Source organism: Camelus dromedarius, chromosome 2 (genome assembly GCF_036321535.1).
Source record: "Camelus dromedarius isolate mCamDro1 chromosome 2, mCamDro1.pat, whole genome shotgun sequence".
NCBI lineage: Eukaryota > Metazoa > Chordata > Mammalia > Artiodactyla > Camelidae > Camelus > Camelus dromedarius.
In genome coordinates, this window is record NC_087437.1 from 4,377,216 (window position 1) to 4,398,161 (window position 20,946).

The 20,946-nt window shown below is 40.2% G+C and overlaps 1 protein-coding gene across 1 annotated transcript in view; it reads right to left on the reverse strand.

Annotated features, from left to right (window-relative positions):
* Positions 1-20,946, reverse strand: part of LOC105088773 (collagen alpha-4(VI) chain) — a 110,125-nt gene that overhangs the window by 36,642 nt on the left and 52,537 nt on the right. Inside the window, exons 14-21 of the mRNA XM_031466360.2 lie at positions 16,191-16,262; positions 14,787-14,813; positions 13,113-13,157; positions 11,354-11,407; positions 8,006-8,068; positions 7,613-7,678; positions 2,406-2,459; positions 2,253-2,288 (exon numbers count right to left, since the gene is read on the reverse strand). Of these exons, the coding sequence (XP_031322220.2) occupies positions 2,253-2,288; positions 2,406-2,459; positions 7,613-7,678; positions 8,006-8,068; positions 11,354-11,407; positions 13,113-13,157; positions 14,787-14,813; positions 16,191-16,262 (417 nt within the window). The remainder of the gene's footprint in view (positions 1-2,252; positions 2,289-2,405; positions 2,460-7,612; positions 7,679-8,005; positions 8,069-11,353; positions 11,408-13,112; positions 13,158-14,786; positions 14,814-16,190; positions 16,263-20,946) is intronic.

Here is a 20,946-nt window from a genome sequence, read left to right on the forward strand (position 1 = left end):
CATTGATTTGTTTGCCATAGTACAATTTTTTCCATAAATAAAATCTTATTTAAAATTTCATTTTATTATGCACCTTGCAAAAGCCAGCACATCTAATTTATACACAATAATGAACCATACTTTCCCAAGGTCAAGGGATACTGTAATCTGGAGTTCAGCACCTCTTTAAGCCACATTTTCCCAATAATACTGACTGATCTTTAGCAAGTTACAGCCTCAAAACATAAACGAGTCCTATGACCACGGCTCCAACACTGGGTTAACTAGCAAACCACTGACTTGTTGGATAAACCTAGTTCACTCTGGAACCTGCAAGTAGTTATAAATTTTCCTCTTATTAAAAACTCAAACTTGAATAGAAACAAGAACAAACAACTAAAGTGATTCTTGAAAAGAGCAAAAAGTACAGGGATCCATCAAGATTATGATGCATTAAAGGGAGAGGTTTTCTATTAAAGATGGCCGTGGTCACACACTTTTCCCAGCTCCCAAAATGAAAGATTGTTGTTCAAAGTCTGTCCCCAGAAGACAACAGTGCAGAGGCCCAGAGAACAATCAGCCCGGATTAGAGCAGGAGGACAGAGGGCTCAGGAAGGAGGAATCTAAGAAAAATAAACCTCACATGTTAGGAATATTGGGAGGTGAGCAGTTTTGTAGAAAAGCTTTATGATTAACTAGTAATAGGCACCTGGGGAGAGAGGGTGACTCAAGGAATACAAAAGTGACGGATAAATATCATTTACAGCTATTTGTGATGTTTATCAGTCATCATCTGAATGATGAATTGATTTGACCAAAAGTAGAGAAAATAAGTGTATTATAAGGATGAGTTGAGGGGAAGTGTATGGAAGTGATGGACAGGTTAAGAAAAATCTTTGTTCTCCATTAGAAGAATTCAATAGAAAAACATTCAAAATGGAAAACAAAGAAATAGCAAAGTAAGCAATCTGACTTTAAAATTATGCACAGGCTGAGCTCTGGTTCAAATTAAATAAAAAGGAAAGACATAGGAGATGGAGTTCAGTTTAGCAAACCAAAAATAACCAAGACCCAACTGGGCAGAGGACCCACGGCCGATGGCTAGTTAGATAAACCACACACAGGATCGCAAAAATATTAAATAATTCAAGAGTAGGAAATTCTTTCCACTGAGCCATTTAATTTCTCCAAAACTTAGCCTAGTCAAGTTGTAGTCTATTTCTTTCTGCCTTTTGGAAGCTAAAAACAATAGACTAAAATGATAGTTCAAGACATTATTTCACAAATGTTCAAACTGAATTAAAAGCATAAGAATCTATTTCAAGCCTCAACATTTTACGAGAAGTCATATTTTACTTGGTGTCGACAAAGCTTGTTTGCATTTTTGAGACTTGAAATTTCTCAATAGCCATGCTTTTCCAACATGTTTAGTTTGAAGACACAGGAGTCTCACCTTCTTTTGTACTGAGGAGGTCACTGCCCACCCACCACACACACACACACACACATGCGCGCGTGCTCAGCCATTCCCAGGCTCAGAGATGACATAAGTCAGTCTCTGACCTCTCCTCCATCCCTAAATCCTGAGAATGCTAGGGAGAAAAAAAATACCAGCAGAGCAGGACCAGACCACATTAGAGAGGAGTCCACATAACTCTCATTTTGAACAAAAATTTCCAAGACCATCTTGATCTTTGGATTTGAATCCTATCTCCACCACTTACTTATTAGCTATGTGGTCTCTGACAACTAACTTCACTTTGCTAAACCTTTATTTCCTCTCTTATCCATAAAAAGTAACCAGTGATGGTCATAACTCCTGGGGTTGTAGAAAGGTTACATGAGGTCATATAAATGAAGTGTTAGACAAATGCTTTGTAAAATATGATTCCCCTACAGAGATGCCCGACCCCACCCTCAGATAACCCTTCTTCGGAAATTGTAACTGCTTGGTCTTTTCTCTTTATTTAGTGACTATGAGACTCTCTTATGTACTTGTAGTAAGTCCCACTTCTTTAAACGAAAAAATCACTATTTCAGAGGTAAAAGCAATTCTTTAAGATGTTAGCTTATTTTCAATCTAGATGAACTGTTACAGCAGGTTGGGGAGGGAGCAGAGAGGAACCATATAAAGTTTCCCTTCTCGATGGAAACCTCTCAGGGATCACGCAGCCTCCATCAGCCCAACCAACACCTGCCTTGACCCCAGACAGAACTATTTACAGAAGCCATATGTGTGCAATAAGAAGTGACTCTTTCCAGAAAGCACTGACCTTCAATCCTGGCAGACCTTGTCTTCCTCTTGGACCCTAAGGATAGAAGGAAAGTGGAGACCTTAGAGAAGGAAACAAGCCTGTTTTCACCCCAGCCTCTCTCTCTCTCCCACAAAAGCAGATGAAATACATCCAACAAGTGGCTATACCTACCTGAGGGCCAACACTTCCAGTTCCCCCGTGAGGTCCATCAATGTTAGAACTTCCCTGACAAGAAAGAGGTAAAGAGATCTGTTTAGATGTCCACACACTTCTGGGTTTACCCTCTAGATATGGGCTGTCCCACACAGAAACCACTAACTAGCCCCATGTGGCTCTTAAGTTTAAATTAATCTAAAGTAAGTTAAATTTAAAATTTAGTTCCTTAGTTACAGTAGGTACATTTCAAGTGTTCAATAACCACAGGTGGCTGGTGGCTACCATATTGGACAGCACAGATACAGAACAGTTCTGTGATCTAGAAAATTCTGTTGGTCAGCTTTCCTCTAGAAGCAAATGGATTTAATTTGGTGTTCTGAAATATCCACATTGTGGGCATTTTCTCCCCAGATTGTTTGCTGAACAATATCCAGCAAGCGTTCACCATGCTGGGACAGTAGTCATACGTACTTGCCAAGAAGCCAGGTTTAATACTTGAAAAATGTGCAAAAGGAAACAGAAGAGTGGTCTCTGCACATGTGGAGTGATGGGTAGACCAGATGGTGCAAGGGGAGGCTATTCAGTCATGATGGGGACACTCCCTAGCACTCTCACCTCTTTAAGGTCTGAAGTGGGAAAATGAGTGGTGTCCAGAGAAAACCAAACTGAGTCCACATTTCAGGAGAATGGAAAAAAACATCTTGGGTCCCAAATAGGGATATTTTAGATAATTACTCAGTGAAGTTTCATGCTAACTCAGTAAGAATCCATAAATTGGCAAAGAATATGAAATACAGAAACATACAAAACAGAAACAAATTCGCAGACATAGTAAACAATTTTATGATTAATGGGGGAAAGAGGGTGGGAAGGGATAAATTTGGGAGTCTGAGATTTGCAAAGGTTAACCACCATATATGAAAATAGATTAAAAAACAAGTTTCTGCTATACAGCATAGGGAACTATATTCAATACCCTGTAATAACCTTTAATGAAAAAGAATATGAAAATGAATATATGTGTTATATACACATGACTGGGACATGATGCTGTACACCAGAAATCAATACATTGTAACTGACTGTACTTCAATTAAAAAAATTTTTTTAATACAGAAACAAAAACATTTTGTGAAAAGCTATTCTTCTAACTGTTACTTACAACAGATTAAATTCTGATACAATTTAAATATTCCATGAAGTGAGAGATGTGTTAATTACATTACAGTAGAAATGCTTATTGTAATCGTATAAAAACAATCAAAAACTGTATTTATCAGAAGTTTATAAAGTAGAAAAAAATTGTGCTATCATGTTGTTCTTTCCAAGTATGCTAAATTTTGTGAGTAAATAATTTATCCCAGATAAGGAGAAAGACAAAATGGTGATTCCTCATTTTTTTATATTGTTCTAGAACATTTCTTAATAAGCTCATGGGATCCTCATCTGAATGTCTCAGGGAGAGTAACTTTGCCATCAACAAGTTAGGAAGGTCTAGTAAGCTGATGGTTTTCTTAGTTACTGGAACTCCTGAATTTTTTCCTCTATGTTTTACATTTCTGTACTCTCAAATATCTGTGGTGTTACTTTTATAATTGGAATTTTTACAATAAAGTAGGTTTTATGAGGGAGAAGGCTTTAAGTAAAACACTCACAATTAGTCCAGATGTAATAAAGATTCTTTCTTAAAATGTTTATCATTTTCTTATTTCAACAGTAAATAATTTATTTGCAGCCAGAATAGTAAAAGAATTATTTGGGCAGATGCTAGAATCATTGGGTAAAAGATGGTTGGTAAATAAGAACTATGCAGTCTCAGGGTGTCATCTTCCAGATTAATCACTGGACAGAGGGAAAAGTATGTTCACAATGGATAAATCTGGTGGACACCATCTTAATCAAATGACAAAATTAATGGACCAATAATGAGAGAGACTGGCAGTGTCCCACCTGGTGACTGAGAAGGGTCCAGCATTAATTAATCTCCTTTCACAAATGCTTAACCTGAATCTAGTCATGAGGAAACAATCAGGTAAATTCTAATTGAGGGATGTTGGTGTACTGGTCTAGATCATCAATGTCATGTGAACAAACAAATAACTGGGCAACAGTTGTGACCAAGACAATGAAATGCACCACATAATCCTTGACTGGGTCCGGGGACAACAATAAAAATAGCTGTAAAGGGCGTTACTGGGGCAAGTGTGGAAATCTGAATGTGGGCTGTATATTAGAAAATAATTTTGCATCGATATAAAAATTTTTCAAATGTGATGACTGTATTTTGCTTGTATAGGAGAATGCCTTTGTTCCAATTAGTCCTCAAATGACTCAGCAAAATATGTACATATATTACCCATGTATTTGTACAGAGAGACGTAAAGCGGGGTCAGTGGTAACAATTGGTGTTCGTTACACTTGTCTTGAAGCTACAACTTTTTCTGCAAGTTTAAAATTTTTCAAAATAAAAAGTTGGGGTAAAAAGTAGAACAGGTTCATCACAGACTATTTCAACAATTCAGAGAACAAGGTTAAAGATAATAAATGCACAACTTCTGGCTGTTTATCCTTCTAGGAAAAATAGATACAGATATCTTCTACCCATTTGGACCCCTTGTGGAATACAGAGTTTTGTAATCTGGTTTTTTTCACTTAGTATCATACCATGAATGTTTTCCTTCTTAGAAATAGTCTTCTAAATTATTTTTCATGGCTTAATAATATTTTATCATGTTGGTACACCATCATTTATACGAACAATCCCTTTTCATTGAACACGTAAGCTTTGCAGTGATTAAAAATCACCACCTTGACCATCTTTGGAGTTAAAACCTTGTTTGATCCATGATACGCTTCTGGATAAATTTTTAGAGCTGGGAAGACTGGGTCAAAGGACATGCACATGTTAAGTTGTGGCAGGTACAGTTAGCGACCACGCAACAAACCCTCCCCTTTCTTCCTTGCTGACAAAAATCTCAGTTTTGTTTGGTGCAACAACACGCCCCACTCTAAGGGCTGAGTTACAACAGGTCTAGGCCAATCATGACAATCTCATCTCCTCTGTCAGAGACGTCCTTTCTCTGGCACTCTTAAAATGGGGTGAGGGTGGGTGGGGAGCCCAGGACCCAGCCAATGAGCCAAATGAGCTATAAACAGAGTATTTCTGGGAGTGCCCTGATGAAAGAAAGCCCCTCTCCTGCTGCCATTTCATGTAACAGTGGAGATGAAATCCTTAATGCCCAGCCCAAGAACCACACTGCAGATGGCACCCTGGAAAGAAGGAGCTGAGTCCCTGATGACATCACTGGGTTTTGATGACATCACTGGGTTTTGATACATCGCTGAGCTCGTGTACCAAACCTGCCCCCACCTGGATTATCAAACACATTTATCAGCTAAAGCCTGCCAGTCAGGCTTTCTGTCACTTGCATATTAAAAAACACAAACAAAAAACAGCTGTTCTAACTGACATATGTTGACTGATTGCCTTCCACAAAGGTTGTATTGCTTTTCATTCTCCCGGAAGTGTGAAGCCATCACTGGTTTCCCATCCCTTCCCCAAATTCTAGGCATAGAATAAAGTTCCTCTGTGGTTTGAAAGACGGCTTCATCAGGGCCCCTTCTCCATCCAGATTACATTCAATCTGCTCTTTGGTAAAACCGAGGAAAGACTGACCCCTAAAGGGCTCTCTTCTCAAAGCACCTAACAGGCTAGGCCGTCAGCGTGCACCGGCTGCAGGCTTGTGTAACTGGCGGGAGGGACTTCCATCATCCAAACCTACTCAAAGAACGCTTAGTTAGGAGCCTTCTTTGAGCTCAGCATGGGAGTAGCGAGCACAGGGAAGGAAAATGCAGCATGACGTGGCTCTGTTTCAGGTACCTTTTTGCCTGCACGCACAATTCAGGGATCCGGTGTTCAAGGTTAACCCTTAGCTAAAGTCAGCGACGGACACCTCGGACACCTCGGAAAGCTGTGAGCAGGAGGGTCCCCCCGGTGCCGAGACGGACGCAGCAGCGGACAATTTGTCTAGAGACCTGAGTTCCTTTCCAGCAGTGAAACCATGAGCAAACCACAGATGATACAGATCAAGACCTTTCTTGCCATGACAAGCACTGACTCCTGGAAACTTTGAAATGGTTTCTCTAATAGTCCCACCCTGCGGATGAGGAAACTGGGGCCGGGATGGGTTCAGGGTGGCTGCCCTGCTGTTCCCTTAGCTCAATCCCATAGCTGATTGAGGCAATTCACACGGCTCTCTGATCTCAACTCACCAAAGAAAATCCTCACAGTTGGTCCAAAACAACTGTAATCGACAACAGGATGAGAAATTCTTGCAGCAAATCATGACAATTTTCTCACATAGCTGCGTAATAATGATCTTGTTACAAACTGGACTTTATTCAGAACCTGGGCGTATATAAAATGGTTGCGAACTAGCCAAAATTCAGGGAGGAGAATGGATGTCCTAAGGTTTTTGTCAAAGGTTGCAAATTGGAGTTTAAAGCAAACGGAAGTTCCTCTACAGTTGTGAGCATTTTGCTATGCACACCCCATTCCTGGAAACTGGGAAGGATGAACTCTATGGCTGGAGGTACCTGGGTTATTTCAGTCATTTTTCAGAATCTTGCATTTTAATGTCTTGGGCGTAAAAATCTAAAAATACCTTTCAACAAATTGGTCTCTGTCAAGATAGCAAGTCTTTTTTCTTCTGTGATGACTCTTATCACAATGCTTCTAGTATTTAGAACTAGACAAAGATCTTATCTTTAAAAATGGATGGTACCCCATACACATCAATTTACAGTTGCCATGACAGAAAGCAAGCCAGCGGGGTGATGACCCTGAGCATTTTTTAAATCGAGGCATCATTATAAAATTGGAGAATTTTAAAACTGAAAGGTCTTAGGTATCATTGAGTCCCATATTTTCAATTTGGAGATGAGGAAACCAAGGACAAAAGAGGTAAAGTAACTTAAATTACTAATGCTGTGGGAGGTAAGATCTGTACAAAAAAATAATAATAAACCAGGAGACAGGGATGCTAGGACAAGGATATAAGTAGAGATTAGCATTCAGAGCTCCTGTCCCCATGGACAGCGGAGACCATACATTTTCACTGTGGTTTTCTCTGCTGATCCAACCTGTATGCCCATGACTCCTGCCCCAGCCAGCATCTGCTCCCAGGGCACCAGTAGCCCCAAAGGGAGGGAGACCGTCTTACCTGGTGTCCACGCCTCCCTTTTTCCCCCTTGGGGCCTTGGGTGAAACTATCAGTTCCAGGATCCCCCTGGGAAAATAAAAGGTTGCTTAGCTCAAATGGGTAGGCAAAGTATGATTATTAAAAAAGAAAAGGCACCAAAGTGGATCCTTTCAGTTGTCTGAGCCTGCTCAGTATTCCAAATACCCAGTGCAATTAAAATCCTAAACTCTTTAAGAGCCCAAACGTTGTATAAGATGGACTTCCTTTCAAATCTCCTATTGGTCGCAATACTAAGGCAGGCTGAACAGATGCCTCATTAATGAATAATTCATTGTCCTCTGCCTTTGTGCCCAAGCAAACAATTCACAATCCCTGGATTAGAGCAGCAGAAATCCCTGAAACCCCACTACTCACAAAATCTCCCCTCAGCCCAGGCTCTCCGCGCTCGCCAGGTCGTCCAGGTGGTCCAGGCAAGCCCTTAAATCAAATTTTTAAGAAGTGTCACTTTTTAAAATCATCTATTGCCTAAAGGGAAATGGCAAATGAGATTCAAATTAAAAGAGCAATGTAGTACGTGAACTTTGAAGCATTAGCTGCCAAAGAGGTGAGGTTGAGACACAGAAAAGAACATCCTTTTATTGGAAATCTGGGATACACTTGGCCCTATATGTGCATTGCCTCATTTAACCCTCACAATTCAAGAATTAACCTGCTACATATGAGGAAACTGAGACTCAGGGAAGTCAGACCCTGTCCCCCTACCACCAATACCCTGGATCTTTTCACAACTTCCTGATGCTCCTACACAGAAATACATGTAAGAAAAAGAAGGCTCTCTCCATCAGTATTAGCAGCGCAAGATCTTATGAAAAAGAGAAGGAAAGAGAGAGAAATGCTTCTGGAGCCCCTGACTGCTACAGGCAGGGAACCAGAGAGGTGGAGCAACTTGCCATAAGACTATGACATGAAAAGCAAATGGTTGCTTCTCTTAAACCCTGCTGTTAGATACACATGACTGTATCTAAAATAGATGAACAACAAGGTCCTACCGTATAGCACAGGAAACTACCTTCAATACCCTGTAATAACATATAATGGAAAAGAATATAAAAAGAAAAAAATATATATGTGTATGTATGTGTACAACTGAATCGCTTTGCTGTACTCTTGAAGCTAACATTGTAAATCAACTACACTTCAATAAAAAAAAAAAATTTTTGTTAAACCTTGCTTTTAGTGGTACCACCTCTGTGCCATAGTTCCTACAGAATCACAGAATTGGGGAGAGCGCCCCCCCCCCCCCCCACTGCAGGAGCCTTCCTCGGATGATGTTATGTACCTGGTTCTGGAGGGTACACACCACACCCTGAGAATAGTGAAGTGGGGCCCCCTCTGAAATCTGACCCTCAGACACACAGGAAATGGGATGTTCTCTGGGTTCCACAAGAAGCCACCTCATACTGTTGCTGGAGACCTTTCGTCACGTCTTCCCCGGTCTGATACAATGGTAAGAAGGAATTAGTTAATTCTAAATTCTAATCCTGCTGCTTAATTGACAACCAAGGCAAATTTCTTTGACTTCTCAGTTCAAAACAATTTTCTCATCGGTGAAATAGACATACTTATCTTATAGGGCTGTTATAGGGATTCAACGGAATAGTAAATTAAAATGCTGAGTACAGGGCCTGACATATGGTGCCTATTATGTTTTGTCCAACATATAGTCCCTCCTTTTTCTGACCCAGACACTGGCTTCCAGAGTAATCTTCCAAACCTGTAGCTTTGAACACATGTCTTCCTTGCTTAGAAACTTTCAACAGCACCTGGTGACTCAGCAGAAAAGAACAAAACCCTTAAAACATGGCATCAAATTGGCTCCAACTTGCCCTTCCAGACTGTCCTCCCACTCTTTATACTTTTGATCTCACCCTCCACTCTTGTTGAAGTGGAATCTTTGTTTTCCAAAACCACTCTGAGTTCTTTTAATCTAAGCCTTTTCTTTTTCTTAACCTGGAATACCCTGTGTGTGTGTGTGTGTGTGTCTCACAGAGGTCTCAGTGGAGAATGTCTTGATTTCCTGTGTTCCCTGGAATGCCCGAGTCTTCTCCACCCTGAGCACATTCTCAAATGCCACAGGGCCTCAGTAGGGAAGGCTGGTCTCACATCCCCTTCCTCCTCCCTCACCATCTTTTAAATTTCATTCCATCGTTACTCCCTCAATGAAGCCTTCCTGACTGCACAGGCTGGATCAGATCCCTGTGCCATTTCCCTGCCTTTCACGTACTTATCTCAGCAGTAATCTTACAACTATTTCCATGATTATTTCATTAATATCTGTTTCACCCCACAGAGGCAAGTCCTGAGAAACAGAACTCATGCCTATTTTGGTCCCCATTCTACAGTCTTCCCTAAATTACAATAGATGCTCAGTGAATTTTGTTGACTGATTGGATGGAGAAAGGCCACTGTACTTGAGATTCCTCTCCAAGTCACCGGGCTCCCATTGATTCTTTATTTGTACCATTCTTACAGCCTTTATCTTATCCTATCTTGTATTAGAGTTATTCCTGTACAAATCTTATCTCCTGCACCAGGAAACCAGCTCTTTATTGGTCATAACCTTGATTCATTTACCTCTGAACCCTTCTTTGTGTCCGCCAAAATGCCCTACAGGTAGGAAGCACTTGACAGGCATTTACTGAATTCAACTAATTTTGGTGGAAACTGAAGGCTCTCCAGTCTTGAAGGGAATGTAGTGTGCTCCACCTTCTCCAAAATCTGATCCACAAACTGCAGGTTGGAAATTAAACCTCAATAAAGAGTCATGTCTTGCGACTCTCTGTTTCATGTATCAGGAAATCAATCCACGCCTAAGGGTAAAAGCATTGCTCTAATTCCATAGGGGTAATAAAAACATAAGTAAATAAATTTAACCTCCTTTATCTAATCCAGTGAATCAACAGAAGCTGATTACAGTGCTGTGTCAAGTTGGATCCTTCAGGCTGGAATCCATCATCGGTTAGTAATGTCTGCATGGGCATGGGAAGGGAAATTGGTTAGTAATGTCTGCCTGGGCACAGGAAGGGGGAGTTGCAGTACATACGCCAGGTACCTGCCCTCCCTCACATGGAGAGAGTGACCAGCACAGTGCATAGTCACAGTCAAGCAGATAGTCCAAACAATGGACACCGGGAGGATGCAGAAAAGGGGGAGGTCACTACAGACCGACATGGTCAAGGAGGGTATCATTAGGAGGAAAGAGAGGAGGTGGAAACTGAAGGAAAGGTGAGGTTCAAGTAAGCACTGAAGATGGTTGCAGGGGAAAGGCGTTCCAGGATGAAGTACTGAGTGAGGGTGAGACACAGAGCTCGGCGTGCAGAAGGAATCTCCAGGGGACAGTGAGGAGCCCAGTTTGACTGGGAAGGACACTTCTGGACTGAGATTAGTGAAGGATGTGGTTGAAAGGCCTTGTGTGTCAGACTACATCACTGGTGACAGGAAGCTATGAAAAGCTTGCGCAAAAGGGAATGACGCCCATGATAAAGCACAAAAGGTTAAGTAAGCTGGTTCCCATGACCCATTTCACTATCAGCAGAGTCAGGCCTTAAGTAGAAGTTCCAAAGACTAATCTAATATTTATCACCCTTTCACTCCCAACACAGTACAGATGACGCTTTCCCAGAGTTTGGAAATAAGCTGTCCGGGTCAGTTTCTGCAGCAGGAATCTGAGAGATGTGGGAGAAGAATCTTCTCACACTTTACCCGATTTCCCCTGTTTCCTTTTTCTCCAGATGACCCTGGGACTCCACGATCACCCTAGAAAAAGACAAAGAAATACAAAAAGAATCTGTATTACATAAGTCACACACACCAGGAAAATTTTTCACATAGTTTCACATTCTAGCCAAGAGTAGAAAGTTCTAAATCTGACTATGTGGCAGACTAGATGCCCTGAACAATCTTCCCTTCAAAAAACAATTTAAAATCCAAATAACAAATTAAATTACATCTCACATGCATCCATGAGCTGATAAAGAAAAAGAGAGATGCTTAGAGTTTAGACAAAGAGAAAGCAGGAATCTAGAAGAGTCACAGCTATTGGCTGCCGGAGGACTCCTGGTCACTCTGGACGTGTGTGGTGTGAAAACCCACAAGGTGATCACTTATTTTAAAGTGGTCCCAGGAGGTAGTGCCACCAAGTATGTGGCAGAAGCAAACAACCTCCACTCAGTGACTTCTCACAGATAAAGTTCCATCAAAAATGAGTGTCAATCAAAAATTACAACACATAGGAGGTAGACACCATGAGGGAGAAGCCAGCAGATCCAACAGACAACAAATTAGACTTATAATGACTATAGATGTTGGAATTATCAAAATGTAAAATAAATATCTTTAATCATTTAAATAACCCAAAAAATGAGCTAAGGAAAAAAAAGCATCTATATTTTAAAAAAGGGTGGGGGGTAAGCAGATTTGAGAAAGAATCAAACAGAACTTCTTGAAGTGAAATTAGAATAAATGAAATCAAAACTCCAATCAGCAGGTTAATGGTACATTAAACATTTAACATAAGGATTGGTGAACTAGAAACTGAAGAAGTTATTCCGAATGCAGCACAGAAAGATAAAGAAATAGAAAATATGAAAGAAAGGCTAAGAGACATTGAGGATAAAGTGAGAAGGTCTACAAATTTCTAATTAGACTTCCAGAAGGAGATAAGAGAGAAAGTGGGAAGGATTAAAATTTCAAAATGATCATCTGCTAAGGATTTTCCAAAACCTGGAGACACAAATGCTCCGATTCAAAAGCTTACTAAGTCCCAAATAGGATAAGTGAAAAGAAATTCATACCTGGAACATCATATTGAAACTGCAGGAAACGAGAAACAAAGGAAAGCTGTAAAGCAGCCTGATATTTTTTTCAAAGATCACTAACAAAGGGACAACAGTTCCTTGATGGATAACTTCTTAAGAGCAAAGATGAAAGTCAGCCAGGAGAGGATGAAATTTCATTTCTAAAGTGCTGAGAGAAAATAATTGTATACCCAAGAGTGATCTTTCAAGAAAAATGGTGAAATCATGAAATTGTCAGAGAAAAAAACAACCAGGAGCATTTACAACCTTCATCAAAGAAAAAAATCTACAAGTTGTATTTTAGGCAAAAGAAGCATGATCTTTTCACATTTTTTGAAGGCATCAGTGACAGTAATAAATATGATGGTAAAGCTAGGTAAGTATTGATTAAATAAAGCAATCATTACAACAATGTCTAGTTACTAGAATTAACAAAAGTAAAAGGTGAAAATAAAACTCCGACAACAACATGTGATATGAGAGCTAAGTTTATAGGTTCCTTGTATTTTGAACACAAGAACAAACACATAGATTAACTTTAGACATTGGTGAGCATGCGTGTTTATTTAAATTTCCAGACTAGTTGTGAGAAATATGAAGAGTATTAATGTCAAACTCATGAGGGTGGGGAGAGCTGGGGACATAGAATGAGAAACTGTCTGTACCTGTTCTCCATCCAAGCCGTCAAGACCCTCCTCACCAGGGCTGCCCTGTGGAGCAAAGGAAGATGAGGACGTTAGGGACCGGAGGACCAGGTGTCCCTGGTTACTGCTTGCATGTTAATTTCCTTGCTAATATTATTCTCAGAAGGTAGAAGAATCTAGGTCTCCCAAACAACATTTATATTCAGCATTCAAGTATTAAAAAGCAGTGATTATTTTCTTCCTGAAATGGATATTAGCGATATATACTGTTTTTCCTGACAGTTTCAGATGCTAAAGAAAAATAGAAGAAAAAAAGAAATTCAGATTTTGAATGGATAGAAAGACTTCCTTTTAAACTTTTACACTGTGACAAGCACGGTAACTCTCACCGGACTGAATGAAACATTTCTCACTGGTTGTCTACGATGGTCCTTGTGTCATTGACCTTTTTTTTTTTTTTTTAATGTAAAAAGACTGGCAAAGAGAGGAGGGTATAGCTCAGTGGTAGAGGGCATGCCCAGCATGCGCGAGGTCCTGGGTTCAATCCCAGTACCTTCATTAGAAAAATAAATGAATAAATAAACACCCCTAATTATCTTCCCCCAACAAAATAAATAAGTAAATAAAAAGACTGGCAAACATGCCTGAATTCATCTGCATAATGGAAACTCCAAAGATCGCAGATTAAGCAGGAATTAAATGAGTGTGTTTGGACGTGTGTGCATTTGGAAAGACTTATGACTTAAAAAAAGAAAAGAACACTTCTTTAGAGAAGAGCTGAAAAGCTGGGGCTGACTACGATAAGAGTAACAACTGGCCACAGCATTGTGCTACCCCATCAAGCTTTCCATCGCTTTCAAATCACGGGCTCGTTGTTTTACCAACCAACTCAAAAGGACAGTGAATCTATTTATTATAAAGCATCTTCTGAAGAAAAAACAAAAAGATCCAGAGTGTTGCAAGCAGAACAAAATGCATTTTACACACGTGGGGTGGTCGATGTACTCCTACTGGCCACACGAGGAAATCAAGTTTCAGGCATTTTTGTTTTAGCCAGAGGACAGCTGATTTTAGTGAATGAAAATACGCACAGGAAACTCTAGGACTAGAATGACGTGCTACGTTTGGCACAGGACATAGTGGTCCCAGGAGACCTGGTAAATGAGATCCATCAGCCCTTGTCTGATCCATTCATCACTTGGTATTCATTCCCTAGGATAATGCGGGGAACAGAGCAGGTTCCTAATACATGTTTGTTGAATGAATGAATGAATGAATGGGCAAATGGGTACTTGGCTTCTGAATCTGGACGTAAAGCCACTCCCTGCTGCACCAGCGCCTTACTAGCCCTGTCCTGCATCCCTCTCCCACGTGACACCTCACATGACCAAACCCTCCTGAACACACCTTGAATTCAGAACCAACTCTTTCAGATAAACATGATAATCTTGTGGCTCCATCATTGTAGTCAGCAAGGCTTGAAAATTATCTTATAGGTCCAGATTCAAACCTGAAATACTTACCTTACAGACAGCCATTCATTAGCGTGACAGTTTGGCTGTTAACACCACCTGACACATCTATCCCCAAGTGTTAAGCCCCACCTTACTCAAGCAAAGGAAAAAATCAGTGAACTTGATGTTGTGTTTCCCAAAGAAGCCACTCCCCACTTTGAGAATAAGGAAGACCACTCACCTTTTCTCCAGAAAATCCTCTTGCTCCCTAAAATTCAAAACAAATAAAAACAGCTGAGCTTGAATGACACTTTTAAGCCACTGTTTCATTTAGGAAACCATATGTTCCCTAATTTCAAGAAACTGCAATTTTGATACACACATTACTATATATAAAATAGATAAACAACAAGAAACTAATGTCTAGCACAGGGAACTATAGTCAATTTCTTGTAATAACATACAGTGGAAAAGAATCTGAAATATATATGTCCATATGTATGTATGACTGAATCACTTTGCTGTACAGCTGAAATTAACATTGTAAATCAACTACACTTCAATTAAGAATAAAATTTTAAAAAAAGAAACTGCAAGTTTTGGATCAAAATGGAGATTTCTTCTCCAGTGACCACATGGACATCACTGATTACTACCACTCCCCTGCACCGTGACGTGGAGAAAAGTGCGCCTTGTAACTCCTCCCACAGTAGGGGGAGAGCCAGAAACAGCGGTAACCTGTCGTTTATGACAACAATCATACTCTTCCAAACAAAAATGGGAATACACTGATTCACAAGCATGCAAAGGCTTCCGGGAACCATAAGACAAAGTAATTGAAAGACAAACTTGGTAGAAGATACAGAATATGGTCACTGTGATCAGAAAAACTCCAGAGGACTCTGAAGCTGGCTGTAAAAATAATTATCTGGCCTTATTAAAGGACATTCTCTAATCCTAGAAGGTTAAGAGGCATTTAAAGAAACCACTAAAAAAGGGTTTCCCACTCATGATCCCTACATTTGGCTTTTAATTTATTTGTTTGTTTGTTTTAATGGAGGCACTGGGGATTGAACCCAGGACCTTGTGCTTGTTAAGCACAAAGTCTACCACTGAGCCTTTAAAATCTCATTGTTCTCAAGCCCAACTTCCAACTGCCACCTCTGTGGGTCTCCTCCTGAGGGTTTTTCCTGGTATCGGAGTCTGTCCACACACGAGACCGGCCAGAAGTGCTGGGGCATCAGTGTCCCCTGGGAGCAGCCCTCAACTAATGCCCGATGGGATCTGGTGCACACATACTCCCGCTCCCTCCCCCTGGGGGTGAGTTGCGCTCACTGGCCCCCACTGCTTCTCAGCAGGATTAAGCTCTATCCACCCACAGTGTAATCAAATAATAATGCACCCTTTTTAGGCCACCTTCCCTTCTGTCTAACTTCTCTACTCCTCTACTCGGGTTTACTGTGACCCCCACCCCCACTCCCCAAATAAACACTAGATTTCGCACTGGATTCCTTTCCTCAGGCTCCACTGCTCTGCTCCCTTAGTCTGAGAAAGAGCTAAAACACCAGAGCTACGCTGAAGAATTAAGATTTTCCTCAAACTCCAGAGACAGGGAAAGACCTCCACAGCTCGAGGTCACACTCACCTTGGGTCCTCTCCTGCCCCGGCATCCGTCCTCACCTCGGAGTCCAGGAAGACCTCGGGGACCTCTTTCTCCCTGTGGAGTAAAGATACACATGGAGACAGTCAAGCAACAACCTCTGTCCCCATCCGACCAATTCCAGCCAGCAATGAGCAACTGTCAGAATGGGTAAAATAACGCCATGGTCCTTGCAATCACTTTTACATCCTCAAAGACATGGTTGGATGACCTGCAAGGCAATCAGAATGTTCACCCATCAACTGCCCACACTGATGACTCCAAATCACACGAATCTGAACTCTCTCTCTGTTTTGATCAATTCAGTCAAGCCACATGGGCAAAAACTTAAGCATTCAAATCAAACAGAAGATGTGTCTGAATATTTCCTTCAGGCAGCTAAAACTGGATGAAGGTTTCCTCACGGCTCCACAAAGAATAAACCACTATTTAACTCTTTCTTTTCTAGATGAAATCCAGCCTCTGTCTAAGGTGTAGATCATATGTCATACGTCCTCTCCTGAGAAGCTTTTACTGTTATATTGCTTGTTATTATGTTTTTGTGTTATATTCCTGGTATATTGTGAGCTTCCTGGAGACAAGGACAACGTCTCATTTATTTATCTCTGGATTTCCAGCCCTAAGTACGGCGTCTGGCACACGGTAACATCCAATCAGGATTTGAAGAATGACTCCCTGAATTATGTTAATGAACGTAACCTTTTGATCAAGGTATTGAATAAGGAACAGAACGGGAGATGTCAGGCCTTTTACTAAGTTGATCGAATATAAATTAGAAAGCACTGTACATCCCAAGACCTTTCATCAAAAAGAGGGTCTACAAATGTAATATCTAACTTTCTCTTAACAAGGCTGGATGACTTCCCTGTGTGAGCTGCCCAGGACAGTAAAAGGGATCATGGTAAAGTGAGAGGTCCTCCGGATCTGGAATGAAAGGACCTGGGTTTGAGTCCCAGCTCTGCCTCCAACAAGTTTTGTGAGCACATGACTCTGTGAATTACAATTTCCTCCACTGGCAAAAAAAAAAATATGGATCTGGATAACATGGATTCTAACCACTCATAGGATTGTTGTATTGAACACATGAGCTATTGTATTGAAAGGATGTCACAAACCACATGGATTGGACAAATGAGGTGCTTTATGCCTAACAGACAGCAAGTAATAGCAGGGCACAACACAAGACGTGGGTTTGGTGGGGAGGGTATAGCTCAAGTGGTAGAGCGCATGCTTAGCATGCACGAGGTCCCAGGTTCAATTTCAATTACCTCCTCCAAATAGAAATAAATGAATAAACCTCATTACCTCCCCCTCATAAAAACAAACAAACAAAAAGACATGGGTTTGGACACACCTGCAACGCTGTCTACCTGACCTTAGCAAGTCACTTACTCTCTCTGAGTTTCTATTTCTGAATATACATAAAGAAAGTATTAACACATATCAGTAGAGTTGTGATGAAGGTTGTGTCAAAATATACACAAAGTGCCTAACGCAGAGCCTAACACACAGTAGGTGCCAAATAAATGTCTTTTCTCCTCTTTCTTCCTAGCTTATAAGAATTTTTAGGTTCAATATGTGGTGTTTAAGCTTCATCTGAAAAATGTAACCCTCACAGATGTGCTGGTTTACATTGCACTATCCAGTGTCATCAATCATGAATAAATGGTTGTCATCTTTATTAGAAAATAATTGTTATATATAAAACAAATGTCCCTCATAAAGCAAGGACACTGAGGAAAAATTGTTAATTTTATTTTTAACAAAACGTTAAAAATAAACCCACTCAGAATCTTAAAAAAATGACACAAATGAACTTACTTACAAAACAGAAAGAGACTCAGACATAGAAAACAAACTTACAGTTATCAAAGGGGAAAGGGGGAAAGGATAAATTAGGAGTTTGGGATTAGCAGATATAAACTAGTATCTATAAAATAAACAAACAATAATGTCCTACTGTATAACCCAGGGAACTTTATTCAATACTTTGTAATAACCTCTAATGAAAAAGAATACCAAAAAGAACATATATATACATATATATATATATATATATATATATACATATATGTATATATATATATATATCACTATGCTGTGCACTAGAAACTAACACAACATTGTAAATCAACTCTACATCAATAAAATGAATAAATAAATTAAGAAAGTAAGTAAGTTAATCTTGGAAATTAAAAATAAAAAATAAAAAAATTTCTAAAAACCCACTCAGGATGGCTATTAGCAATAAACAAACAAAAACAAACGTTGGCAAGGATGTGAAGAAGTTGGAACCCCAATGCATTTGGGGTGGAAATAGAAAAGAATACAGCTGCTATGGAAAACAGTATTGTAGTATCTCAAAAAAAAAGTAAAAACAGAATTACCACATGAGCCAACAATTCCACTTTTGGAATATACACCCCCAAAGAATTGAAAGCTGGGTCTCAAAGAGATCTCTGCACACCCACATACACAGTATTATTTGCAACAGCCAAAAGGTGAAAGCAACCCAAGTGTCCATTGATGGATGGATGGAGACACAAAAGGGGGCATACAGATACCATGGAATATTATTCAGCCTTGAAAAGGAAGGAGATTCTGGCATGCTACAACATGGATGAAACTTGAGGACATTATGCTGAGTGAGATAAGCCAAGAAGACAAATACAGTGTGATTCTACTTAAAGAGACACGTGGAGTAGTCAAATTCATAGAGACAGAAAGTAGAACAGTGGTGGCTCGGGGCTGGGGGAGAGGGGGACGGGGAGGTAGTGTTAATGGGTACAGAGTTCCAGTTTGCAAGATGGAAGAGTTCTGGACATGGGTGAGGGGAGGGGCCGCACAACAACGTGAATGTACCTGACGTCACTGAGCTTCAAACACTTAGAAGCAGTTAGGACCATCAAGTTTACATTACCTGTGTTTTACTACACTTAAAAATTAAAAAGAAACGTGATGAAAAAGGAAAAAACCCACTCCTATGACTTCTGTTTATAATTTCTAAAGTTCCAGTTGTTCTATCTACGTGATTAGGTATGTGTTTTTTCAAAATCAGTCCTCAGGGAAAAAAAAAGTATCCTTAATTTGAGTCTTCACAGTCTCCTGTATTTCAGAGCCCTCTCTCCATTACTTGGCTTTGAACAGCGTAGGATTGACACCCAGTCAGGTAATTTGAGATATTTATGGGATGTTTATGGAAGTCACCTACCAGATCAGTTAAAGAAGAAAGGAAATAAAGAAATCTGACAGAGATTATTTATTATATTTGAGGGTGAGACCTCACAATTTCAAATGTTAGATCATGAAACAGGACTTTTAAAAATCACTTTTACAAACAACAGAATTTGTAATTACATTCCTGAGTACCTAAAAATACTCTCACAAGAAAAATGAGGCAACAAGTTTTTGAAGCCAGAAGTAAAATTTGCAGTGACAGATTTCGTAAATAGACTTAAAAGTGGTTTATCTGAAAAACATTTAGAAGTGAACACAATATACTCTAGAAAACCCGGTGCGATGCTTCTGGAAAGTGGCTCCAGGAATGCCAAAGAAATATAGAAATTACATGGAATGAGCTACAAAGATATGTTGCACAAAACGGGGAATATAGTCAATATTTTATAGTAACTATAAATGGAGCATAACTTTTAAAAATTGTGAATCACTATATTGTACACCTGTAACATATAATATTGTACACCTGTAACATATAATATTGTACATCAACTATACTTCAATAAAAAAAGAATAAGTATGCTTCAATAAATTAAGAAAGAAATTACATGGGAAGAGTTTTGAATAAAATGGCTTGAAAAAATATGAGAAAAAAAGAATTTCCAATTTAATATATCTTTTTACATAATAAAGACTTCAGAACGTTTATGTGTAACTAAGTTAAATACTGTAAGTAAATATTTGTTCAATTCACCTACATCCCTAATAGATCCTGTTTTCTAATTGGGCAGAACAGCTCCAGGATGTTCTCATAAGAAATGGAAATTGCTTTATGATGGGCAATAGGCTAAATTGTTTTGAGAGGGAAATTTGGGCTCCCTGTGTTTCTCATTAGGAATTAAGTTCTACTGCATTTAAAAATCGATGTCCGATTGCTCACAGGGGCTGCTTAAAGCTATTGATTAAAATCAGGACAGCGGAGAGAATTACATCAACAAAGCTTTTCAAATGCTGGGCTGGTGCAAGTTATTCTATGAGAAACGGGAATAAGACGAAGAAAAGCATCTTATTTTGTGGATGAGATAAGAAGAGAAAACATACGCACGTGTAGCCGTTCAACTAACGCATACAAAGCTCCCAACAAACGTGAGCTGGTTTTGGGGGCGGTGGGTTAAACGTTTTACTTTGAAATAATTTTAGATTTATAAGAGTTGCAGAGACAGGACGCAGGGTTCCTGGACGCTGGTGCCCAGCCTCCCAGCAGTTACACATTTCATCACAGGGAGTGCCTCCCAAGGGCAGTGTGGACTGTCACCTGGAGGCCTCTTGTGGGCAGTGACATCGGAGAACAGGCTTGAAGGAGGTGAGGAAGGAGCCGTCCAGGCAGAGGGACAGCCAGCCCGGCCCACGAGGCGGGAGAAGCCCGTGTCGTCCCAGAACAGCCCGGTGGGCTGAGGCCGTCGGAGCCCGAGGGTGGGGTGCGGTTCCCCCGGTGCAGCCCGGGAGGGGCCTCACCAGGGCTTCCTTCTCCTCGAGGTGAAACCAGGATCCCTGAGCAGGGGAG